This window comes from Maniola jurtina, chromosome Z, assembly GCF_905333055.1.
Source record: "Maniola jurtina chromosome Z, ilManJurt1.1, whole genome shotgun sequence".
NCBI classification, from domain to species: Eukaryota; Metazoa; Arthropoda; class Insecta; order Lepidoptera; family Nymphalidae; genus Maniola; species Maniola jurtina.
The window spans coordinates 3672528-3699962 of record NC_060058.1 but is presented as its reverse complement, the minus strand read 5'-3'; the positions used below and the strand labels follow the sequence as shown (position 1 = coordinate 3699962).

Genomic DNA, 27435 nt, shown 5'->3' with positions numbered 1-27435 from the left:
GTACATTAAAGGCGTGGTGCAGTTAATAATATTAATCACTTAGAAATCTTGATTTCATTTTGGATTGTTTAAATAGATCATTTTTTAATTTTTAATTTAAATCTTTCTCAAATTAAAGGAACTAAATTGCTTGAATACAATTGAATGCAATACAATAAAATTAAGTACAACCGTACAACACGCTATTATCTTAAATTGTGTTATACTCTTGAACTATGTTAAAACGAAAGACTCCTCTCTTGATACTTGATATAAATACGTAGAGCCATATAAGTACGAGTACGGGGAAGAAAAATATGCAGAAATCGGAACGTTTTCTATTTTTCGTTTTCGTTTTCGAATTTGGCTATTTGTAGGTGTGACAATCTTGACCGTGTTAATTCCATAAAATATCTAGGAGTAATTTTGGACAGCACATTATCATGGGCTCCTCATATCAATAAGCTTGTTGGACAAACTAGAAAAATGATCTACGTATTTAGGAACCTAAAATGTATACTGGACATAAACACATTAAAAACCGTGTATTTTGCTCTCGTACAGTCAATATTATGTTACTGCATAACTATCTGGGGTAGTTGCGGGAAAACGTTACTTCTACGCTTGGAACGAGCTCAAAGAGCTGTTCTAAAAGTTATGTTGGGAAAACCAATAATATTTCCAACGCGTGAACTGTATTCACTGTGCGATGTCATGACAGTTCGACAACTTTACATTTTGCATGTAATCATACGCAAGCACAAAGAGCAGTGTTTTAACCCTGACCTTTGTTTACATAAAAGAAGGTTTGATAAAGTGTGTCAAATAAAACCATGTAGAACAGAACTTGCAGCAAGGCATTACAGTAAAGCTAGCTCGATAATATATAACAAAATAAATTACTACCTAAATATATATCCTGTTAATCTCAGAAGTTGCAAAATTCTTACGACTAAATGGCTAAAAACACTTTCGTATAGTGACACAGAAAATTTTGTGACTTTGAAATAATGTACCTATCAAAACAGATATACAGGCGCATTGTAGACACTACCGACATCACACTCACACACACACACACACACACACACACACACACACACACACACACACACGCACACGCACACACACGCACACACACACAAACACACATATTAATTTAACATAGCATGCACTGATTTCTAATATTGTTATAAATTGTTCTTTTTCCTTTCGAGTATCTAATTTTTGTAAATCTGGAGGTGGGCGTTAACAACTGCAACACAGTTTTGAAACTAATGCAGTTGTTATCGTACTTTACTGTTAAGGAATTGTAAAGAGCTCTGAATAAAGATTTTACATTTTTTTTTTTTTTTTTTTCCTCCGCTATCTACTCCGAAGAGTCCACTGCCTCGAAATATATGAAAAATAATATCATGTATATGAATTTAACTAAAATCAACAAATTGTAAAAAAATAACAGGTGGCATTGCTCATTCATTAAATAAAATTGAAAAATAAGAATAATTTCAAACACATGTACTTATGTTTGAAATTATTCTTAATATGATAGCAATCCATAACACAGACATTTCACTAGTGAGTTTTACATTTTAATAACTGGACATTTTGCTCTATCACACGAATTAATGCGTGTGTTATTGCTTGCACACTTTACAGTCTTGTCTTAGTTTGGGTCGATGACTATTGACTATGCCAATGCGGCACAATTGCGACATTGATTAATTAATTAAAATAATAGAAGAATGAAATGTTAAAACTTTAACTTACTACTTTCCTGATGTTTTTTTTTCTCTCTCGTCTGGCTTTACAAAGATTAGCATTGGCTAATCTTTGTAGTTATTTACATGTTAGGGAAACTATATAAGTATGAACTTCGTGTGTGCCGGCGCTCGCCGACACACGCGCGGCACCCCTTTCGAGCGCTTCCCAGTCAGTTCCACCACCAAAATCACCAGTAAAACACAAAACCCGGCCACTTCTAACAAAAAAAACACTCCAAAAAGGCAGAACCCGCGCGTCAGCAAACGCCAACACAGACGAAGTCCAGCTAAAGCCTTACATGTTTTGCGTGATTTTTCACATGATATATATGTGTAATGATCTATCATCATTGCAAAAATAAATTTCAATCATATAGGTAAACGTAGAAGCACATAGAATACAACAAGTTACCGGGATAACATGACAGGAAAGATATTTACCTATTAGTATGCATTCCGTATTTCAACGTACGGTACGTACGTTCCCGGCACGAAATGCATATCAACACAAGTGTAAATTAAAATTTATAACACCCCCGACAAGTGAAGGCATCTTGACAGCTTGACATAAATTTGTCAATTGACATAATATTAAGAACCTAACGGTTATCTAACCTTCTTTTCTACAAGAAAACTAGAAAAGAGCTGATAACTCTTAAACGGCTGAACCAATTTTTTTGGATTATAGGTAAGAACACTCTCGATCGAGCCACCTTTCAAACAAAAAAAAGTAAATTAAAATCGGTTCATTCGTTTAGGCGCTACGATGCCACAGACAGATACACAGATACACAGATACACACGTCAAACTTATAACACCCCTCTTTTTGGGTCGGGGGTTAAAAACAGTACCTAAACAATAAATCTATATAAAGAACGTCGATTATTCCAAAGGTGCAGTATTAGTGCAACCGAGAACATAATATATTGCACAGTTAAGTATACAGATATTTGGTAATAAGTAGATAATGTGATTAAGACAATAAACCTATTCGTACGGTCTGGGGTTTGATTCCGGGCTCGCACCGCTAACTTTTTAAAGCTATGCTGGTTGAAATTAAACACCTTTTGATATTATAGCTTTAGGCCATTTCTACTTTTTATATTTGATCTGAAGGTACATTGGTACCTAATTATTTGTCCTAGGCGCTTTGACAATAACAAAATATCTATTTTTGAAGTCAGGTACTATTTTATCAAAGTTAATTTTTTTAAATGTCATTGAAGGATTTTCCCTATGGAATAAAAATAGAAATACGCAAATTGAGCCAGAGTTCTTAGAAGTATTTACATAAGAAACGCATGAGTTGAGAACCTGCTCCTTTTTTGAATGCGGTGAAAAATATACTTATCGAATTCAAACAAATCTCCTTTCCTTTAATACAGTAAGAGTCTGAGTGAACTTGCAGATAAGAGCATAAAATTTGTAAGTTGCACTTTGTGCACCCGTCATCCCTACAGAATGCAACGTTGCCACTTTGTGCATCAGGGCTACTAGGATAAAATGAATCATGAGAAGTTATTGGGACACAGGGCATGCGCGGAAAGCCTAGACTCAAGTGCACAATAGGTCACCAGTGCATATCTACATGACCTAGACTAGCTTCAGCTCAGATTTCTCGATGCGTATGAAGTTAGCGCTGCCGTGTAGGTATGCAAATAGTGCATAGATCTGCGACAATCGTACTAGGTGATCATATCGCTTGTGGAGGTTATATTTGACGTATGATTGGTCAATATACAATGTGAACTTAGGAAGTGCAGTGTGCACCTGGCAGCTGCGCAAATGATGTGTTTCCAACCCGCAGACGTAGTGTTCAGATATTAAATGTAAAGAAATAAAATGCGCTAACTGTGTGCTTGTATTTCGTATAGTTCTTCAGCATAAAGGTAAGATTTCAGTCGTCGAAATTGTACTTTTTAGCAATATTTCAAATCATTTCCACAAGTTTTCAAAATCGGTCCAAGTGTTGAGAGGTTTAATTTGTTCGAATCGAAGCGAATAGATGGTTCAATGTATCTTGAGAGTCCTTCAAAGGTTACAATTTATTACCCTAATGTTTACATTTCTTGTCCGTTGAATTATAGATGGTAGTTTCTAGAAAATTTTAGTTTCGTATTAGTAATTGATTCTTTTTCGTGTTTATGCCAAACATTTGGGGTCGTGTATATACAAATAGTAAAAAGGCTTAAAAAAAATAACATGTAGGTATATCAATAGATTCATTTGCCCTTCTCATCCTGTGACTTTATGTGAAAAGAAAGCTGTCAAATTTTGCTCCTGTTAAACGGGAATCACAGATTTTTTTTCCATTTAGTATTAAAATAGGTACCTACTTGTGAGAGGAACTAATATAGGTACCAACTTGTAAACAAATAGATAGGTTGGTTAAACATCAAGAGAAAACTAAGAACTTAGCTATCATGGATTGATATAATGATGAAAGCCCAGTTGAGTAGAGCTGGGGCGTGTCATAGTTATTAATAATAATCTCAATAGCTCTATTGGTTAATATAAAGAGCCTACAATAATAATAATTGCAGATGCGTGACACGGTTCGGATAATTACAAAAACAATTACCCTACATGGAATGCAATCAGTGACGTAGGTATCTGGGAAAATTCACCGTCCGAGGGAATCTGTAGACGCTGTGCTCAACAAGTAACAACTAAACCAATTATATTGAACAAGTTTTTGCAGATGCGAACATTGAGTTGTAGACCACAGAGAAGCAGACCACAGTGTGTATACTCTATCCACGGAGGGAAATTAATACAGCGCTCTCTGTATTACGCAATCCCTTACAAATGACAAAGAGAAAAAGTTAGTGGGCGTTAACCATTTTGATTGACCAACCAGTCCCAAACGAACCTATGTTTTCCGTACTAGATTTATAGAGTCGTACAGAAAACATAGGCTCGTTTGTGATTAGACAAACAGAGTGACACGAATAGGGCTCCGTTTTTACCCTTCGAGTAGGTACCTACTCAGAGCCCTAAAAATGACGGACCTTTAGGTACATTACTATCGACTATTTAAAATTGTCAGGGGTAGAATTTCCAAAAAATCTTTAAAAGAATCTACTAATTCACATTTCTAACTTCAGTGTTTTGGACTGTAGGTACAGTTACAGGCCGTAAGTCGTTTAGCACCTTAATAATAATCATGTTCTGGTGCACGGTCATGCGCTCTCTGTGTGTTTCAACGCATACGTGTGTAACGTGTTTATAGAAAACCGTGATAATTGCGACTGGTTTTTGGTGCAATAGTTACGCGGGATTGCTACTCGAATTCTGAGGCCGACTGTACATTATCTTCTAAATTAATATGTATCAGTCAGTCAGGACAAGTGTATTTATACTAATGTAGATAGAACCAGACAGCACGTCGTGCCGTGTACGTGAAGAATCACTTCAAACATAAGCACTGATAAATAACCTCTTCAATCACAAGTAAATGTAATCTGAAATGGAAATATTTAATCTATAACTAGCTGTTTAAATTTGTTTCTATATATGTGCTTTATACTTTCTGTTTGTAATTTTAAAATTGAATATTGATGTTTTTCTAATACATCATAATTGTGTCTAATTCTAATAAAACACAAAAAAGGTTTCTAGCTATGTTCGTCATAGATTTCAAAACCATCCAACTGATGTGCCCCAAGCGGTTTGATTAGAAAGACAATAAAGCGAAGATGGTTTTAGGTACCTAAAACAATGCATTAGGCACATTCTTTTTTTAGCGTAGTAGCACACACCGGGTTTCCGCTAGTCCTATTATATAAAACACAAAAAATGTTCGTTACTTACCTACGAATTATACAGTACAAAGAGATCGTTGTTTTGGAACAAATAGTAATATTGAGATAAAAAAATCTTATTGGATCTATTACTTTTAGTTCACGATAGTTAGTTTAGTTTCTCATACTAGAATGATACTGGAACCTAACCAGAAAAATTTAATATTTATATTCGCGGAAAAAATTATTATAAATTCATTTTCTGGAATGAAATCGTGGCCAATAGCTAGTATACAGTATTATCTCTTTGGTTCTTGTTACAATGAAACAGGATATGTAAAGATAGCGATACAATTTCGATTACTTCATAGAGTAAAGGAGGGTAGGTCCCGCGCTCATTTACTGAATAGTCAAAAACACGGCTGGACCCTTACTCTGTTGTTCAAACTGAACGATTGACGCAGTTTTCAGAACATCGCGACCTCTAGGTATATATAGTATACATGTATCTCTCTGGCACGAAAGATATCGACAGACCTTTATAATTTCACTCGCGTCATTTTATTTATCTTATCCTCTTCGATATGTTAAAGGTTAGCGTAATTAGGTGCAAGTGAAAGTTTGTCTAGGGATATACCTTCCTACTTTGTACATTCATATCTTTATATTCTTTTCCGTGCTTCTTTTTCACGATTTTGGAAGACCATTACACAAAATGTAAAATAATTATGTATCTACATTGTGTACATGTAAAAAAATTATGCAGGTATATAAAATTAATGTTTGTATCAACACTTTGTTGGTATTTGCGTGAAGGTTTCACATAAGTTATTTTGTGTGGATGAAGTCGTTTCTAACTACTGGTAAATTGTGGTACAATTTATAGTTGTTTATAGTTAACTAACAGTTAATACCTACCTACCTACTAGGAAGTTAGCAGTTGTAGATAGCCGACAACTCAATATCCTTATCATCTTTAAACATGTTTTACCTCCAACCATACAACCTTCAAAAATTTAGCTTAAGGACACAAAAAACAAACAAACCATTATATCAAATGTTTAGTTTCCTCTCAAATATTAAAAAAAGACAAATAAGGAACTCGTATTTGATAAAGTTGGGATATAACGTATTTGTTTAGGAAGGTAGGCACCTTTTTCTTGATTAGAATCAGATTTTTCTTAAATACATACTCTAAGTATATACTGAACTAGCCGATGCCCGCGACTTCGCCCGCGTGGTTTTTTGAAATCCCGTGGGAACTCATTGATTTTCCGGGATAAAAAGTAGCCTATGTGCTAATCCAGGATATTATCTATCTCCATTCCAAATTTCAGCCAAATCCGTCCAGGAGTTTTTGCGCGAAGGAGTAACAAATACACACACACACACACACACACACACACACATACAAACTTACGCCTTTATATAATTAGTGTGATACTCGTATGACGTATCAGAGTCATGTAAAGTTACCGATTGTTTGAGCAGGTCTTTCGCTTGAATCTTTCATGTTCACGCATCATATAATACGGTGTCGTATCGAACCATATAATCATCCTTTACTATAGTAATTACACTAATGTGATAAAATTGTTACATTAAAAGAATAATTGTTACTGGGCAATTGTCGGCCATTCCGCACTTGGCTGGTATAGTACTACGGCCAAACCCTTCACATTCCGAGAGAAGATCCGGCAATGGGAGAATATAGAGCTAATACCCGACATACGCTGTAAATTGCAATATACTTATATTTTTTTAGGGTTCCGTACCTCAAAAGGAAAAACGGAACCCTTATAGGATCACTTTGTTGTCTGTCTGTCTGTCCGTCCATCCGTCCGTCCGCGACCGTCGTGTCTGTCAAGAAACCCATAGGGTACTTCCCGTTGACCTAGAATCATGAAATTTGGCAGGTAGGTACGTCTTATAGCACAAGTACAGGAATTTGTGGTTATATCATTGAAAAAAAAAATTAAAATGTGTTTCAATTTTCAAAGTAAGATAACTATACCAAGTGGGGTATCATATCAAAGGGCTTTACCTATACATTCTCAAATAGATTTTTATTTATTTTTATGTATAATATTTTTTGATTTATCGTACAAAATTTTGGAAAAAATACCCGAGTACGGAACCCTCAGTGCGCGAGTCTGACTCGGACTTGGCCGGTTTTGAATTACTGGTTGATTTCTTATACTATGGTGCGGAACCCTTCGTGTGCCAGTCCGATTTGCACCTGACCACTTTTACTGACCTTTTTTAAAATTCACTTTTCCGTTACAGCAAAACAAATACGACGTTGGTAGTGGTGAGCAGTTCGACGACCTGGTGGGGCTGATCGAGCATTTCCGCGCGTATCCCATGATAGAGACGTCGGGCGACGTACTGCGCCTGCTGCAGCCAGTCAGCGGAACCTGTCTGAGGGCTCACGAAATTGACAAGAAAGTTCAGGTTAGTAATCTATACTAATATTATAAAGAGGAAACATTTGTATTTTTGTATGTTTGTATTGAATAGGCTCAAAAACTACTGGACCGATTTCAAAATTTCTTTTACCATTACTTAGAGGGATTCTTCCGAATCCGTATAGGCTATATTTTATCCCGGAAAATAGATAGGATTTTTCGTGGTAGTATCCACCCGTGCGAAGCCGGGGCGGGTCGCTAGTGTTGAAATAAACCTATAGTATAATTCACTTCGAGGCTTCGCCTACATTGACGGGCGTCAATTGTAGGTAGCCTACATGGGCTGTGAAACGACTAGATTTGTCACGTGCGCCGTCATGGCAGCGCGTGACAAAGAGATTTAATTAATACTAATACTAACTAGCGAGACGTTCACGTGGATATAGGTTTTTTAGAGTTCCGTACCTCAAAAGGAAAAACGGAACCCTTATAGGATCACTTTGTTGTCTGTCTGTCTGTCAAGAAACCTATAGGGTACTTCCCGTTGACCTAGAATCATGAAATTTGGCAGGTAGACCGTATGTCTTATAGCACAAGTAAAGGAATAAATCTGAAAACCGTGAATTTGTGGTTACATCATTAAAAAAAATTAATATGTGTTTCAATTTTCAAAGAAAATATGTTTCAAAGTAACTATTTCAAATGGGGTATCATATGAAAGGGCTTTGCCTGTACATTCTAAAATAGATTTTGATTTATTTTTATGCATAATAGTTTTTGATTTATCGTGCAAAATGTCGAAAAAAATACCCGAATACGGAACCCTCGGTGCATGAGTCCGACTCGCACTTGGCCGGTTTTTTTAATCGCGTGGGAACTCTTTGATTTATCGTTATAAAAAGTAGAATAGTTGTATAATAAATAATAGTAATACATAATAATAGTGCTAGTCCAAGTTATAATCTAGCTTTATTCCGAGACAAATCGGTCTAGCAGTTTTTGCGTAAAAGCGTAACAAACATACATACACAGTACATCTTTCGTCTGTATAATATTAGTGTGATGTTACTCAATTTGCATTCAATGTTGAGTATGGGTAAGGTTAAATTGCTATTTTTTTTACATAAGTAGTTATTAATCATTTTCAGGAAATGGATGAGTACAAAAAGCCAGATAACTACAGTGGTTTCGACGGAGAGTTTCAGTCGCTGAGGGTTCTTGAGGACATCCATGTTTACACAACCAAAGAAGGCTTAAAGCTGGAGAATGCTAACAAAAACAGATATCGCAATGTGTTGCCATGTTAGTACCTATTACCATTTACTACCTTTTTTTCCGCTGGTAAGAATGCAATTACGCATGCCGCTCAAAAGCAGGTATGTGGGGCTCACTAGCAATACATTTGATGTTGCCTTCATATAGCATACCCACTAAAAACCTAGCGGTGCCGTCCACGTCAGGTAAGAGGCGTCTCAGGATTCCGGGTGTCGTATGCGACTGAGACGTCTCAGCGTTAAACTGGCACAGTTTTTAGTGAGGGAGAAGATGAGCGTAATGTGCCTGCTTTAATAATGAGTATCATCATCGTCAACCGACAGACGTCCACAGCTGGACATATTAAGTATCTTGTATAGTTTAAAGGAATTTCATGCTAAGCCCCGATCTTGCGCTGCCTGAATCGAGCGGCTCCACGCGGCTCAATCCTGGGCAAACCTGTAACTTTTCAGGGTTAAGTAACTATACTTTAACTATACCCACGCAAAAAATCACGTCGATCCGTTTCTCTGTTGCGACGAGTTCGAAGGACAAACCAACAATCAAAATACTTTGTCATTACAATTGGGTAGTCATTCGTTCGTATATTCCGAAATTTACGTACTTACTTTCTTTCATGAAAATGTAATGTGAATTTCAAAAGAGGCTATTTCGTATTTCAGACGACCAGACTCGTGTCGTGTTGCGCAGGCGTTGCGACCGTACTGACTCCGACTACATCAACGCCAACTACATCCGATCTTCGCGTCTCGGAGACTCCACAAGCTCTGTACAGTCCTCCAATGAAAGCCTAAACAGTGTAAATTGTAAGTCGTTTTCAAATATAACTGTAGAGTTATAAATAAAAAAAATTAAATTAAAGATGGCGACGAGCAGGTGGGTCACCTGATGTTATGTGTGACGTGTACTGTACGAATATTCAGGGTTATCCCTGAACATTCGTAACACCAGAGGGACCGCCATTGCATTGGTGGCTTTTCAGTAATTTGATGAATGATGCAGCAACGCTGGTTTCCAGGCTAATGGACCCAATGGCTACAGGTATTACATCATTCAAGGGGGTGGTGATGGCACTGGGAGTGTCTGACTTTGGTCCCTCTAAAGATGGAATTTGGTCCACTTGCACCCCAAAAAGTTGTGTGGGTCTGTCTATACCATAGATACAAGCTTTTATCACATTCTGAGAGGACACCTGTCCTGTACTCAGTAGGTAGTTCAAATTTTTCAGCCATATTAGTACAGAAGTATTTTCTAGGTACATAAACCTTGAGGACGGAATATCCGCCGATTACGAATTGATACCGTGGGTAAACCAAACGTTAGTTGTTCTTAGTGATAAAGGTTCTTGATTATATCGTGTCGTTAATAGTTTATACGCAATTACATGAAACAAAGTAACAATAATTGCCAACAATAGCACGCAGTGCAGCCAAGGACCTTGTGTGGCAAGTTCACGGCAACAGATCCTGTTTAGGCGTAGCAGCAATGGCAATTGTATAAACAATAGACCGAGAACTGCGGCACAATTTTCTCTGTGGTTCAAAACTTTCATCTTTTCCAAAAATTTCGCCCAATAATGAGATCAACAATTTAGAGCGCGCTTACCTAGAAAATAGCTATTCACTCCTGCCAGATACTCAAGAGTTGTAAAATAAATGCCTAATACATAACGCTTCGAACGAATCGATGATTTGCTCTTGGACAAGGAAAATTATGTTCATTGTCTCATTCCATAGACGTGCGTTAATGCCATACTAATGAGATCGAGGACGCCATAGAATAGTAAGGATCAAGTCTGAATAATTTGCGTATACTGCGCCATACGTACACCTTCAAAATCACGTAGTCCTTTGTTTATACAAATACAGGTAATGTATTTACCTATCAATATTAAAAGCATTGTATACTGACGCCATCAATTTACATTTTACTGTGATAAATGAAGATACTAGATTAATCGACCTAACCGTACTGAGTTTGCACTGACAAAACATTTACATAAAAACATGTTGAAAACTCTATTTTCTGTTACCTCTCGAACTGCGTTTGCATTGTCGTATGATTCGTTGAAGACAAACTTGTTTGACATTTGATTTATACCTAATAATACTTATACTTATAGTACCTTATTATATTTAAAGTACGCGACGGGAAGTTATATGTACATGGGGGGGGGGGGGGACCCCCCGCACACGCGTACGCCACCCGCGCTTTCTCGTACCATGGTTAAAGCGGGGGCTGTGCTGGTGTTCCCACCTCGATTGCCATCTCGACCCAGTTGCGTACTATATCAATTTTATTCTGTCAGAGAATTTACCAGGTTTACTGCAGTACGAACGGAAATTCATCAAAACAAGCCTTTAACGGTGGGCACTATAGTTATTAAGCTAAGCTTTTATTTAATTTGTTATAGCCTTAATACTCAGAAGTGACACAAAAAAGACGATGCCTCTGGTCTCCAAATCCTTATCAGACGACGCGCTTCAAGAGGTAAAGCGATGCATGAGACTGGACAAAATTAATGGCAACCATTGTCGTTATTTAAGTAAGTTTTAACAACAATGTTCCTTCTGACCTAACTTTACAAAAACATTTTGTGTTGTCATATGACCCGGTATAAAATTTTTAGCGGCACTCCAATTGATGGGGACTTAAACATTTTCCTTTGAGCAACATAGGTACTTAATATCTCTAGATTGATCCCAAAAATCAGCTTTCCGTTAACTTTTTAGAAATTGAGGTCGCCATTGAGAAAACCACTTATGTATTTTGAGGAAAACCTTTAATCGTTCTGGCAATCCCATTGTAACCCACTCTTCTTTGTATGTTAATTTGTGTTCCCCTTACTCGATTCCTTCTTGGTTTCAACGGAGTAATTTGTTTTTATTTTTATAATTCCAGTGAAAGATAAATTGTACATAGCAACACAGGGATGTCTCACAAACACGAGAGATGATTTCTGGCGAATGCTCTGGCAAGAAGATATTAGAGTTATTGCAATGATCACTAACGAGGTTGAGAAAGGAAAGGTAATTAAAAGTTGTTTAAAAATAAAACCTACTTCTATTGTAGAACTAATTGTACCTCCTGTTGTAGTAACCGGGAACGATGGGCCGGTAGAGTTAATTTTATAAATAATAATTTCTAAAATAGAGTAGCTGTTCTAGTTCGGTGAGACTGGCTGGGCTAGTCAAGACTTGTTACCATCTTTGCTGTTGCAGACAGACAGACAAACAGACAAACACAATTTCACATTAATAATATTATTAGTAGGTATGGATAATTGATCCCATTCGACAGAATAAAATTAGTTAACAATAGGATTTTGTTTACAGAAAAAATGCGAGCGCTACTGGCCACTGTCAGGGCACGAGGAACGTTACGATGACTTGACCGTGAAGTCTATATCAGAAACTTGTTATGAGGACTACCTTCTCAGAGAATTCGATGTCTCAGACAAGAACACATGTAGAACCATCTACCAGTATCAATATACGGTAAGTGGCTTAACACACATCATTATCATCATCTACATCTCAACCCATAACCTAACCTTTTTTTTAAAAAAAAAAAAACCTAACCTAACCTACCACTGGCTAAGGGCGGATTGACATACTTCACAAAGCTTTAAGAACAACAAGGAAAACTCTCATTCCTCGATTTCCATACGATGTTTTCCTTTACCGGTAAAGCAAGTGATAATATTTAACTCCGTTAAAGTTATAGGCTTGTATACCGAGATCGAACTCTGAATCACCCAAATTAGAAACCAAAATGTTAACCACTAGGTACATTCTTTCTAAGCTTTTAGATAATAATTAAAAACTTAAGCACTCTGTTGCGTCAGCGTATATCGGGCCATTTCATTATGTGCAATGATGATGCAAGTTGTTAAATGGATAGGTATTACTTTACATATGTATTTAATTTAATTTCATAAATACCTTTACCAATTCATGAAGCAAACCACCAACCTCATTCACTACGTATCATTGTTATAGGCTTGGGCTGACCACGGCACACCCTTAGAACCCGAAGGAGTTCTAGCTTTTATAGACGATATTAACAGAAGAATGTATCGCATCACTCAAGAAAAGGACGCTCCAGAACAGGTAAAGTTAAAGTTACTGCTGTTTTAGGCCAAGCATCTCAATCAACTTGAATATGCAAATACTTATATCCACGTATTGTCACATTCTGCCGAAAGTATACAATGTTCTTATTCCACTTTCTCTTTAATTTCAGAATATTTTATGCGTGCATTGTTCAGCGGGCGTCGGCAGAACTGGCACATTCATCGTCCTAGACATGCTCATTGATAAAATAAAACAATCTGGTAAGAAACACTATTTTTCACATTGGGTAACCTCTTAGATTTAAGCATCATACAAACCTGCGCACCAAAGCGACTGTCAAGCGGGAACGTCAGCTGCGCAGCGGTCTTCTCCCACGATATTTAATGGTCCAATGCACACCTACGTGACTACAACGCGACTTGACCGCATCTGTAGAGTAGGACGCGTCTAGTAATGAGAAACTTCACCAACAATCCACTGATAAATAAGGTTTGTGAGGAAGGTGCAATAAGGTGTGCAAAAGCATTGTAATCGCGTAAGTGCGACGGACGTATAGATTCTCATCGTGGACGCTCCCGCATCGCATTCTCCATTCCGCGTTCTAGACGCGCAGGTGTGGCTGTAGCTTTATTCGTGTGTGTACAGATATTTGAACTTCTATGCGAATTTATATGATTGCGAATTGTAAAGCATTGCGACATTTTCCTTTCTTTGTTTGCGATTTATTTTCTCTATAATCTTGCAAGCAGCTGTTTTCTTTATGATAAAAATGCTATACGCGAAAGTTTATTACATATTATTCTATATAGAATGGTTTTATTAGAAACTATTTGTTTAAAACAAGTTGAATGTCATTTGGAAATTTATGTTAGGTAATTCTTTATTAACTAGATTTTAAAATATGTACTTCTAAATTTAAGCCTAAAAGTGCATATTTCTTGTAATGCAAATGGTTTCTAACATGCGTAATTTTATACACCAAAGGTCTAAAATATTTGTATTCTGCAAGTTGTATGTACCCACCAACCTATACCAACTGCCATTTTTTGTTTACACTAAAAACAAGTTATGACAGTAGTTGTATAGTATACAAAATTTGTAAAATATTGTAAAAGACATTGTTGTTGTTTTACATTTTTTGTCGTAAACTAGTATCGCAACTTGTTTGTTGATGTAACACAGGTGAAAGAATAAGTTTAATGCGAGCTAATTCCCATTTCTTTGTTATCATTTCATGGTAAAATTCCAGGCGTTCACTGTGAAATAGACGTGCACAATACTGTGAAGTTGGTGCGTGCGCAGCGCAGCGGCATGGTCCAGAACAAGGCGCAATACCGGTTCATATACCTCGCCCTACAGAGCTATATCGATAGCAGAAATATCAAATTTGGCAAAAAGGTAATGTTCCTACCTAGGTTGTTCCGACATCAATGCGAACAGTACCTATGAACTCTCCCTTTCTGCATCTTCTGCCTGCATTGCTGAGGGATGTGACGTATGGGTAGGGGTACGGAATCCTTATAGGATCACTTTGTTGTCTGTCTGTCTGTCTGTCTGTCTGTCTGTCCATCCGTCCGTCCTATATGGTACTTCCCGTTGACCTAGAATCATGAATTTGGCGAGTAGGTAGGTCTTATAGCACAAGTACAGGAATAAATCTGAAAACCGCGAAAATGTTGGTTACATCGTTAAAAAAATTAAAATGTGTTTCAATTTTCAAAGTAAGATACCAATTGGGGTATCATATGAAAGGGCTTTACCTGCACATTTTAAAACAGATTTTTGTTTATTTTTATGTATAATAGTTTTTGATTTATCGTGCAAAATGTTGGAAAAAATACCCGAGTACGGAACCCTCAGTGCGCAAGACTAACTCGCACTTGGCTGGTTTTTCGTTTTTGGAAGTAGCTTTTGCCCGCGACTTCACCGGCGTGATAGAATTTATAGCTAAAGCATATGAACTGTTATAATAATTAAACGTTAATGTTTTTATAGGTATATACCTCGGAGGCCTGATGATTTACCAAAAGACAGTGAACCAAAGCGATATTTAAGATAAGACAAGACTTTTAAGTAAAGTGTTCGTGTAATAATAATTATATTATAACTACTAATAGTGATCAGTTAAAAATTAAGAATCTTCAGAAAACAAACAATAATTATTTATGTTTGGACTGCAATCAACGTTAGATACTAATAGTGTTAGGTGATACTATGTACCTATCGCTATGCAAATGGCTAATTTATCGAACTTTATTGTAACTTTCTAATAAAAGCAGTGTTTTTTCTGTTATTTCCTATTTTTCTCCTTCTTCTCTAATTCCTTATTTTGTTATGGAACTTACCTTATAAGTACCTAGTTAGTAGGTATACGTTTCAACCAGGTAAATCGCCATTTTTAGGGTTCCGTATCTCAAAAGGAAAAACGGGGCCCTTATAGGATTACTTTGTTGCCTGTCTGTCTGTCCGGTCGTCTGTCTGTCTGTCGTGTCTGTCAAGAAAACCTATAGGGTTCTCTCCGTTAACCTAGAATCATGGGCAGATAGGTAGGTAGCTCTTATAGCACAAGTAACTAAACCAAGTGGGGTATAACTAAGCCAAGTGGGGTATAACTAAACCAAATGGGGTATAATACGAAAGGACTTTATTTGCACATTCTAAAACAGATATTTATTTTTAAGCATAGCAGTTTTTGATTTATCGTGAAAAATGTCGGAAAATACCCGAGTACGGAACCCTAGGTGCGCGAGTCTGACTCGCACTTGGCCGGTTTTTCTTTTTTGAAGTAGCTTTTGCACGCGACTTCAGCGACGTGATAGAATTTATAGCATAAAGCATTCGGAGATAATGGAGCTATATTTATTTACCCTACCTATCTATTTATTTATATATCTATATATTTACTAGAGTTGTAATTAGTATACTTACAGGTATCTTGTTACCGTGAAAACTTGCCTGCTGTGCAGTTCTCCGAACTAGCATCCCTTCATGACGTCACTTCCTGCTGCGTAATTTTATGACGTATCATTGGAATACCATCCTTATACTATTCGAATAGAGTTTTAATGGTATATGCCTATCAGAGACACTAGGTATTTACACTAGAATTGACACTTCTATTTATGGGGTCACGGGTTCGACTATGAAATCACTTCGAGGTGAAATTAAGGTCTGAAAACACAGCAACTAGGTAACTAACTAACAAGTATCATCAATTTTCTTTTAACATATTTTTTATTCCATCATAAGTAAGTCCTTGACTCCAATATCACGTGGTGGTAAGTGATGGTGCAGTTTAAGATGCAAATGGACTAATGTGGAAGGGTTATGGCAGTTTTTATTAAATCGTACCCTTATTGGTTTCTACGCAGCCTAGTACCGGAACGCTAATTTGATTGGCAGCATGGTCTTGCCAGTATGATGGTAGTAACTAGCCACGGCCGTAGCCTCCCACCAGATAACCTTCAGGAGAATTTAAATTTATAAATAAAACAGAAAACTAACTTGACGTGTATATATTTAATTCCACATTAAAACATTTTGAAGCTATTTTGGTTTAACCTAATCATATAAAATTAACTCTTAAAAACTAAATAAGAATACAAAGTATTTAGAATAACAACAAATAATTTAATCTTTTCAGCTTCAAGCTGCTTAATGTTGCAAATAATTTTTTTAAACTCAGTTACTTAAATATTTTTCAAAATTTTTGTTGCCTGGTAAATGTGCGTTATCTTAAAAAAAATACGACATTCAATTTTTTTTGGCACAATATTTATGTAGTATACGGAGAGTACCAAATCACTTAAAACAATCGCAATACATTTGAAATACTTTCATTTATGTTTTTATATAAAAAGAACTTACTTCATAAACATATAAATTAAAATATTCTAAAATAAATTATGGTAAACAAAGAAGGAATGCAAAAATATACCTTTACAATTCCAAAGCTATATAATATTATTCTAATACATTGATATTTTTACTGTATTTATATAGGTAGGTACCTAAGTGCTTTCAGTAGGTATATAGAATATAAGCCCATTACCATCAACTTTTCAATTTACCATTTTCCGATTTTTCGCACAATATCAAAATCAACGACAGTTCATCATACCTTTTTCAAAGATACTAATCTAAGTCAAATAAATTAAGTTTATGCAACTCAGTTTTAGACTTTGTGGTAAGTAATTAAAGGATTCAGTTTACGTATGATACTTAAGGTGCCCACGCACTCGAACTGAACTGCAGTGCAACTGTGCGTCGCGGCAGCGCCCCGTACGATATTGTCTCCAGCCGCGACGCGCGGCAGTGACGCGCCACACGGTAGCCGCCTGGCGGCTGGAGAGAATATCATGCGGGGCGCTGCCGCGACGCGCAGTTGCGCTGCAGTTCAGTTATAGTGCGTGGGCACCTTTAAGTGGAATCGTTTCGAAAAGTTGATAATAATACACAAACAGCTGCAAAAGCTGGCCATGTTTGAGGCTGGAATGCGCTCGAATTTACTAAACCGTTCCTTTTTAGGGTTCCGTAACCAAAGGTGCCAACGGGGCTCTATTACTATGCCTGCGATGTTCATTAGTCTGCCTGTCAGCGGACTCATATCTCATAAACGGTAATAGGTAGAGAGTTGAAATTATCACCGAGTGTATTTCTATTGGCGCTATAACAAAAAAATTATTAAAAACCAAGATGGCGAAACGAAATGGCTGCCACTCAAAATAATAAAATTTAAAAAGTACGTAATGTTATATCAGTTATGTGTTGTACGATGGTACGGAACCCTTCGTGTATGAGTTCGACTCGCTCGATAAAGTTTCCCAAATAAACAGTCAAGTGACTATTTATTTGGGAAAATTTATGGAGTTATCTATTAAATTACTTGCACTATCAAAGATGCAGTTAAAGTGGTAGTAGCAGACTGAGAGCGTCAAAATAGGATTAAAAACGGGTAAGTACAAATTAATTTTAGTACATTATTTTACAAAAAGAAAAATAGGTAGGTAGAATTTATTTTTCCTTAACTGATTTAAAAGGTAAACAAGTAGATTCATTCTAGAAAAATGTGTAAGAGTCGCACGAACGTGATCCATAGAAGCTAGTTACCAAGACTGACTAAAAATGAAATCATGATTTATGTACTGAAAATCTTAACTCCAGAAGTTCTAGAGCGCCGAGCAAAACTTCGTATACACGTTTCTCCGAGAAGGTTTTTATAATTTGTTTATCTTTTAAGTAAGCCAAGAAAAAATCAAACCTCTTTAAAAATGATGTGTAAGTGCAAAAGGTACAATAATAGTAATATATAATAAGAGTGTTTGTATAGTAACAGAAACAAATAAAATATCTACACTGGATCCGTCAAAAATCAAGGAAGATCTTCCCATTAAGGTATAATATACGGTTTTCAATTACAAAAGTTAATACATAAATATGTATTGACAAAAATTGTACAACATTTAAAAAATAAGATCAAATCCTTTAATTCAGACAACTGCAGCAAAAAAAATGTATACCTACTGTATTACAGTACAGTTATTTTATGAATGGTAACGGTAAGAGATGCATAACACCAAAAACGCAAATTGCAAAATCGGGTAAAGTCAAAGCGCATTTACGCGAAATCGCTATGATGATTAAAAAAACGCAACTAATTGATTTAAACTAAATTGAAATATTAGATAATATACGAAAGGTCTCTGAAATTTTAAGGATACAGGGCCTGAAAATTTAAAAGCTTCTTAAAATATTCAAGAAGCCCTAAAAATTTAAAAGACCGTTAAAATTTAATGCTTTTAAACTTCGATATTTTGGGTTTGGTATTTTGTGGTAGGACCGAAGTAATCTTTCATTATATCGCAAAACACCAAAATTGTAATATTGGAATAATTTTACGTTTTTGGCATTGTGTGTCTAAAATTATTATGAAGTATAATAACACATAATTATACTATGCTGAGCTATGTTCCATATATAGCATGTTAAATGCGTAATCATTATTGCCTGTAGTAAATCGAATCGAGATTGTTTGTCTGTATTAGGTGTGTAAATTGATACTGCTGGGCCAGAGAACTTGTATGCTTGCCCCCTAATGGGTTTAGCATGAAAATTGTCTAACACGAAATTTGAAAAGATGAAGAGCATAGACATGGTATTCTTGATCATCTTTTGTCAAACTTAGGTACAGGCTGCCCGATTTTCGATGAAGTTATCATCTTCGGCTTTACTTGTATATTTGTAACTAAAAAAAAATTTGGATAGTAAAGTTAGGAACTAATAAAAATATATAGGTATTGTAATATATTATAGGCACCGACAATACTCGTTTTCGCCATAACTATCATTATTTTATAGTCATCAACCTACCTACGATAAAACGTACTCTGGTAGGTATTGCTATAATTAGTACAGTATTGAGTACTGATTTTCACCATTTCTCATTCAATATACCTATAATTTTATTCAAAGTTGTTTTAGTTCTATAATTAACACGTTATTTATCAACTTTCATAATGCTTTTTGCACGTGATTCAAATTAATATCTAAGTGCTTTTAAATTTGTGCACTTACTACAATAAAATATTCGAGTGAGCGTTATTACTACGAAATCACGTGAAGCCTGCATGGGCGTGTCTTTACGGTTTTAGCTATTTAATATAAAATAAAATTACATTATTTTTTAGTGATATAGACTAGCACTTGGCTATAACCACACCTGACATGAGAATGCAGCCTGGAGCCCACTTGCCTTGAAGATACCTAAATTCACTCTGGATTTGAAGTTTTTTCTTGATTTGATATTATTACGTGGAAGGAAATTCCGTATTGTAGCGGTAAGGATCAGAAATGGGAAAGCGAATCGCTTTGTATGTGTTGTGGATAGTAGAGAGTATTGATGGAGACATTCATAAATTTTATCAGTAATATTTTTTGCAATATTGGGTAATAATAATTGTTTAAAACTCCAGACATAGCAAGGCTCGTAGGTATTTTTGTCCATCAAAAAGCAAAGACAAATTCGTACGCTTGTGTGTGACGCTGTTTGCGCACCTTTGAGGAAAACGACACCTACGAACATGCTTCTGATCATGGTGACCAGTCCAGTCTATCAAAGTCGTTGTTCTTGGGTTTAGAATATAAATGCGCTAAAAATGGAGTTCTAGGTTTTACGTAAACGATTTACGCGTATTCAAATAATAACCAAATATTTTTAAATTTTCTTTCATATACCTAGGATGGAGGAGATACTGCTGTCGTGATTTGTGATTTGTAATAATAGTTAAAAATAATTATCATATATAAATATTACATATTGCTAATTTTAGACTCTATACATTGTGGTATGCAGATATATTTTGAGTCTAAAAATGAGAATAAGTGTAATAATATTAACGAATAAATTTTTATACAACAATATCACTCGTCATTGCCTCAATCGATTTGACCAACGCTAACTCTACAAGTAGGTACATACAAAAGATACGAGAATAACTATGCTAATATTGTTGACGGATTTTGAAGTGCAAGTACAAATTTAGCTGTACATATTATACATAGTAATATTTTGTAATAAATTTCATATCCATGTCTACGTAAAAGTAGTATTAGTTTATAGTTTCAACTTAAGTAATATTCTACAGTGAAATAAAATAATTGTAGAAATAATAAATAATAGAAACAATTCAAACCGGGAACGAATTCAATTCTTATGCATTTTTAAGTAGGTAACTTTTGTTTTATCACAGTCGATTCATAATAATTACAAGCTTAAAGCTTTGCCTGTGTCTACGACAAAATATGTCCGATCAAATAAATGAAAGCGATAAGTTAAAATATGCCATCCGATACTTTACATTGGCTAGTCCGATATAATATTATGTAATGTTTAAATATAGACTGGATTGTCGTACGATTAAATAGGTAGTTGAATTTCTATGATCAAGTGTTGTGTCTTAAAAATATCCAGACAGACAAACACTTTTTTAAGAATATTATTATTAAAATCAAGTTCGTTTTATGTAAATAATAGACGAAATAGTTATCTTCACATTATTTCAATATAACCGTCAAAAATATTAAATAGTTTCTAAAATAAATTCGTAGTTTCTTTATAATATAATAATAATAATAAAATGCTATAATTATAATATTCGTTGTGCCAGAAAATTTTATACTATATTTAAACATTCAATAATGTGGAGATAAACTTTAGAAACAATTTAGCATAAAAAATAAAAAAAAGTAAAAGAAGGTAGGTAGTTAGTGTTTGGCACATGATTGTAATAAGATACCTAAGGTATATAGTAGAAATTTTAGGACCTAGGTTAAATATTATGTTAATAACTATATATAGTTATATATAGTAAAAAAGGGCGTATATATTAGGAGAGAATGTACCACACTTTGAGGGAAGTTTTATAGGTTATGTAAAATGTCTGACCTCCGAACTCAATAAATAATAATTCATCATTCTCGGCGTGTTTTGATCTTGTGTATTAATAATTTTGGTAAAGAAGCTTTTGATCTTTTTTTTCATTATTTTGAAAATCAGTAATAGAATCGATTCTGTAGGAAAAACTAACGATTATCTCTTTATTGAAAGGTAGATACCACAATAGATTTTTTTTTACATCGTATGCCGACTGAGTGTTGCTAGTAGTGATGTTAATTTCCACAGTACATTAAACACCTAATTTTTATTATTAATAATGTTTATTTCATTCAATATTCCGATATTCTTGCCATTTTGTTGTCGGGGGTAAAGATATTAAGCGCGGGTGGAACTGGAATAGGTATGCTAAGCATTGCCGTAAAAGCAGTTAACACAGCATTCTTGAGACTGACCGAATATGTCAAAAATAAACACTTCTATAATTAAATCATACATTCGACCTAATAAAATATTATATAATAAGTATAAATCGGATGTAACAATAACGGGAACTATACTTGATTAGGTATTATTACATCCGAGGAAATCTTAATACCAAGTAGTCAAATGTAAACATTATAAATGATCTCTTATAACAACTTAAGTTAACTTAGACAGATATAAAACAAAATTGACACGGTCACAGAATGTCAGTCTCGTAGACTTTATTAGTAGTAGCGATTGTATCAGGCGGTTGTAACTGAGAACTGCACTTCTCGGGATGGGTGTCATTTCTGCTTTTATCGCAGTCACCGGCGAGGTGGGTCATGCTTCCGGAAATGCTCGCCGGCGCTAGGTTTAAATTCATCTTAGTGAGAAGGTTAGATTCGCTCCCAGTTTTCTTCAGGTCGGGCTGCGCGTTCGGCGGTAGCGAGGGTCCACTGCGCTGGATCATCTGCAAGCGCGCGTACTGCTCCTGGAGAGCCCTCTGCTTCTTCAGCAGCTCCTGGTGGCGGTGCTCGAGCAGCGCCTGGCGCGAGGCGTTGTTCTCGTCGGGTGGATCGGCGGCGTCGCGCGGCGCGGGCGGCGAGGAGGGCGACGGGGGCGAGGCGAGGGGCGAGCGGGAAGTGGTGCGCGGCGGCGGCGGCGGCGGCGCGCGGCGCACGGCCAGCGCCAGCAGCTCGGGGTGGCGCTCGGGCACGGGCGGCTTGGGCGGCTGCTGGCCGCGCGCGCGCACGGGCGGCGAGGCGTCCGTGTCGCTGCCGCTGGGGTACGAGTGCAGGCGGCGCAGCGCGCCCTCGCCGCGGCCGCGCTCCGCCGGCTTGGCGAAGGTCTGCAGCTCGTCTAGTAGCGCGTCGAGCGCGTTCTCGGGTCGCACGTCAGCGGCTCCGCGCGCAGGAGCGACTCGCCCGCCGACGCCACCCTGCGCACCATTCCACCACTTCTAGCATCGTCCGGCGAGCTACGTGCACGACAACAGCGATGTTGCAATATGCGACTACGCCGGGGTGTTCTGTGCGATTGCAACATCACCGTTCGAATACCAATACATAAACACTGACTTGACAGAAACATTTAGAAACAACCATTCAGTAATAATTAGTAGTTCCATTAATACACTCAATATTCACAATAAATTATAGAACTAAATGTTTTACCACAATCATTCAAAAAGAATTAAATAATAATGAAAGGCGATTGCCTTCATTTTTGTCGTCGAATAAGTTCAGTTTAGACAAACCAAACGCTGCACATATTTTGTGCGAAAATCGTGCCGTAAATGTGCTCTAACTCTTATTCCACGACAAAAAATAAAACAAAAATGTGTCGAGCCCAAGACTGGTGGTAAAAAGAGCCGATGGCGGTTGTATTCATAGAAGTCGTACAGGCGAAAAAAATTAATGGAAGAATTATAATATATTGAGTACGTAGATAGGTTGATTAAATGTGATTTAAAATACACTTAATACAGAATTACTTAATTATGTGACCAATAGAATGCATGAAATATTTAAAGAAGAATAACTTCACTCTTAACAATTGTGGTGATTTTGCCATTAGTCAAAATTGATAAAACGTGTAAAAGTGACTTCAACATTGTCTACAACTATTTAACTGAAGCTATGTCAAAATTTAACTTTACCATTACAATAACTAAAATATAGGTAAAAGCTAAGTGAACTGCATTCTACTGTAAATCTTTATTATGTAGTGCTCGTAATATAAGAATTGAATATTATTGCGATAAATACTTTTAAACAAATAAGTAAATATTTTAAAGCAAGTATACGATATTTAGAGAAAAAAATTACCTGTGCTCCGGATGCGGGGTTAGTCATTGAAACCAATTACTCGAAAATTTATTAGAACTTTATTGTGAAAGTGTTAAGGGTACAGGGAGAAAATCAGGCGATCAAAAGGTTTATATTACGTAGTGTAGGTGTCACAAGTCACGTGCTAATGGGCAAGAGAGAATGAAGTAAAAAAAAGATTGGCTGCTTAGGAACCCAAGCAAAATTCTTAATATTCTCAAAGAAAATCTAATAGCATAGTAAAGTTATGTTACTAAAGATAGAAATACATTTTAATGAAATCTATGGCATTTTAGAACAGGACACAAGAGGAGCAGTCAAAGATTTTTAATCGAGTCCAAAGGTTTTGGTCTTTGAGCTGCATCTGGTATCGAGTGTGCACTGCAACAAAAACAGAAAAGGCACGATGCACAAACTATTACAAAGCAAATCCTAAAGACATACCATGCGTGTCAGACTATTGCATTATTGATATTAATCTAGAGACATAGGTGAGTAGTGACATAATGCAGAATAGTATAAACTGTGATTTAGGTATTCTAATCATAAAACGAAGAATAAAAAATATATGTATATAAATAATGTGTATTTTTTATCTATAGCTAATTTTATATTTTGCAAAACAGTTTAATAGACAAAACTTCGTGGATTTGGTGTAAGTACCTACTTGTCGCTAGATATAACTATCTTAACAGACGTTTTGGTGGTAAATGTCTCACATAGCCCGTTTATCCCCCAAGAAGTTATAAAGATTTCCCCGACCGTTATAAATAAAGAGATAGGTAACCAAAGAAGAATTTTTAAATATTCCAACCGCGCGTAGGTTTAAAGTTTTAAACCACGTGGACGAATCTAATATATTAATTATTTAATCGCACCATAATATAAAATTATTGGTTAATAATTTATAATGGTTATAACTTATTATGAATAGTTTTTTCCAGTCAACGTACCCCCTTAAAATGGTTTCAAAATATAAGGTAGGTACTTTGAATTTTATATTCAAAAGCACTTGTAAAAGTTTAATTGAATAAAAATAATTTGAATTTGAATTTGAATTTAATCTTTATTGTGTGTTCAGTAGGTAGATAGTTAAGTTACCTGTAGATTGTAGAAAATATTATATTCATAGCAGTAATATAATATATAAACAGAAAAACAAACTTAAAAATTAATAGCATACTATTTATGCCTATTTTATTTATTTTGAAACAATAAAAAAATATCACACCGAAAAATCTAAATAAATACTATATTTACTAATCTAGAACAGGTAAAATAAGACCGTTAATTAATAAATTTGCGGCAAATGAAACTTTGTATATAACTTTATCTTAGCACTAGAAATGAAGAGTCCTATAAAAAATTTAGGGTCCTACCCCCTCCCAGGGGATATGGGCAGGGGGGAATTTGAAAAAAATTTACATTTTACAAACTACGCGAGTGAGGTGTCGTTAATGTAATTTTGCTATATAAATATACTATTTTACCTGTACTAAATCCGTAACTTTGACAGTTACCGAATCAAAACCTAACCCTTATGTTTTTTTGTGACGTTACATTACTACAAACCTAGGAGAGAAGCGTTTAGTATATATGGTATTTATTTACGTAAAATATTATAGCATTTTAGTGCTGTACGACTACACAAACGACTACGCTAGACAACCATGCAGTTGTGTATTATTTACCATTTATTCTCACTACAGTAGGTACACCTGATCGGTTCAACCGGTGAACTTAGAGAGACTTTCTTGTCCCAGCAGTTCAACTGCATACCTAATTATAAATCCTTTTAAGAATTGAACTACTGTGGCAAATAGATGCACTCACAGAAGCTGGATTAAATAAAATCAGAAAATTATTATAATGTCATCGTATTTATTTATAATTTGTGATACTTTTTAGGGTTCCGTACCTCAAAAGGAAAAACGGAACCCTTATAGGATCACTTTTGTTGTCTGTCTGTCTGTCTGTCCGTCGTGTCTGTCAAGAAACCTATAGGGTACTTCCCGTTGACCTAGAATCATGAAATTTGGCAGGTAGGTAGGTCTTATAGCACAAATACAGGAATAAATCTGAAAAAATACCAAGTAGGGTATCATATGAAAGGGCGTTACTTGTACATTCTAAAACAGGTTTTTATTTATTTTTATGCATAATAGTTTTTGATTTATCGTGCAATGTATGAATGTTGGAAAAAATACCCGAGTACGGAACCCTCAGTGCGCGAGTCTGATTATGCACTTGGCCGGTTTTTTTCATAATAGCATTCCGTTTTTGATTATTCTTCAATTGGTTGTAAAATATAGATCCGATATAGAAATATAGATTTGGCGAACCGCTTTTGCTGCGTACGTGTGTAATTTTATTTTATCGTGAAATGATATTACCTGCACGCGTGATAACAATAGAAGTGTATGTCGGAAATCACTAGCAGATACAAACGTAATGCGGATTGATATGACGGCAAGGGAACTTTTGAGATTCTTTACAGGTTCTGACCACAGCCTCTGCATACTGAACTCTATGGGTCATGGTGCATTAATTTTATATAATCATCATCATCATCATCAGCCTGTGGATGTCAACTGCTGGACATAGGCCTTCCCTAAAGAGCGCCACCACACCCGATCCACAGCATTCCTCATCCAGCCACTTCCCGCCAGCCGCTTTATATTATCGGTTCATCGTGCTGGAGGGCGTCCCACACTACGCTTGCTTAAACGCGGTCTCCACTCAAGGACTTTCCGGCTCCAACGGCCATCGCCTCTACGACAAACATGGCCTGCTTCTGCCATTTCAGCTTCCTAATAGTAATTCTATATAATAAACTATCGAAAAAAGTCGTTCACTATAATGCGATGCAATCTCACGGCATGCACGGACTGCCGTCGCCATGTCGCTATTATTTTAATTTTTTGATAAGATGTTATTCTAAATTAATAGATACAAAGGGAAACTTTGGTTTAACTTTTGATAAGGATTAATATTCTGCAGTAAAACACTGTAGAAAGTTTTCTTGTTTTGTTTTATGTTGTGTACGTCGGGATCTCTAACACAAACAAACTTACAAACTTCACATAATATTGTAGGTGTAGATATAGAAATGTAGATGTAGATAGTGTAGATAATAACTAATACTTCCCTTACATCAGTATATTTTGTATTTTATTATAAATAAATGCGATTACATTAGAATACCAGCTTTAGATCTCATTTAATCCAGCTTTTATGAGTTCAACTAAATTTGACAATAGTTAAATTTTTAAAATTCATACGCGATTGAACTACTAAGACAAAAATTCTCTGTCTCACTATAAACAATATCTATGATAATACCTATCCAAAAATAATCCGTACGTCTTTCACCACAGTTGAAACAATCGGGTGCATTAGTGGGAATTAACGTTATTGCAATTGTAACATGCTTATATTCCTTAATAAGTACCTACCTATTTATTAATACTACATTTTTGTTACGTTAAAGGTCTGCGATTAAAA

At 35.9% G+C, this 27435-nt stretch overlaps 2 protein-coding genes and 1 long non-coding RNA gene across 14 annotated transcripts in view; 1 reads left to right on the top strand and 2 right to left on the bottom strand.

The window, feature by feature from the left end:
• LOC123880730 (tyrosine-protein phosphatase corkscrew-like) overlaps positions 1-15538 on the top strand; it is a 38996-nt gene extending 23458 nt beyond the window's left edge. Inside the window, exons 3-12 of the mRNA XM_045929029.1 lie at positions 7773-7940; positions 9043-9196; positions 9832-9975; positions 11583-11714; positions 12071-12198; positions 12505-12666; positions 13171-13281; positions 13415-13505; positions 14495-14643; positions 15241-15538. Of these exons, the coding sequence (XP_045784985.1) occupies positions 7773-7940; positions 9043-9196; positions 9832-9975; positions 11583-11714; positions 12071-12198; positions 12505-12666; positions 13171-13281; positions 13415-13505; positions 14495-14643; positions 15241-15261 (1260 nt within the window). The 3' untranslated portion in view covers positions 15262-15538. The remainder of the gene's footprint in view (positions 1-7772; positions 7941-9042; positions 9197-9831; positions 9976-11582; positions 11715-12070; positions 12199-12504; positions 12667-13170; positions 13282-13414; positions 13506-14494; positions 14644-15240) is intronic.
• LOC123880733 lies at positions 367-18686 on the bottom strand. The gene is made up of 3 exons (XR_006799328.1): positions 18676-18686; positions 16197-16200; positions 367-427 (listed from the first exon to the last, which is right to left on the bottom strand). It is a non-coding gene; the product is annotated as an uncharacterized LOC123880733 (long non-coding RNA).
• Positions 18687-21879: 3193 nt separating this feature from the next.
• The window catches only part of LOC123880727 (coiled-coil domain-containing protein CG32809), a 140750-nt gene continuing 135194 nt past the window's right edge, over positions 21880-27435 (bottom strand). For all 12 annotated transcript variants that reach the window (XM_045929013.1, XM_045929015.1, XM_045929014.1 and 9 more), the window contains one exon: positions 21880-23042. In XM_045929013.1, coding sequence (XP_045784969.1) covers positions 22320-23042 — 723 coding nt within the window. In that variant the 3' untranslated portion in view covers positions 21880-22319. The remainder of the gene's footprint in view (positions 23043-27435) is intronic.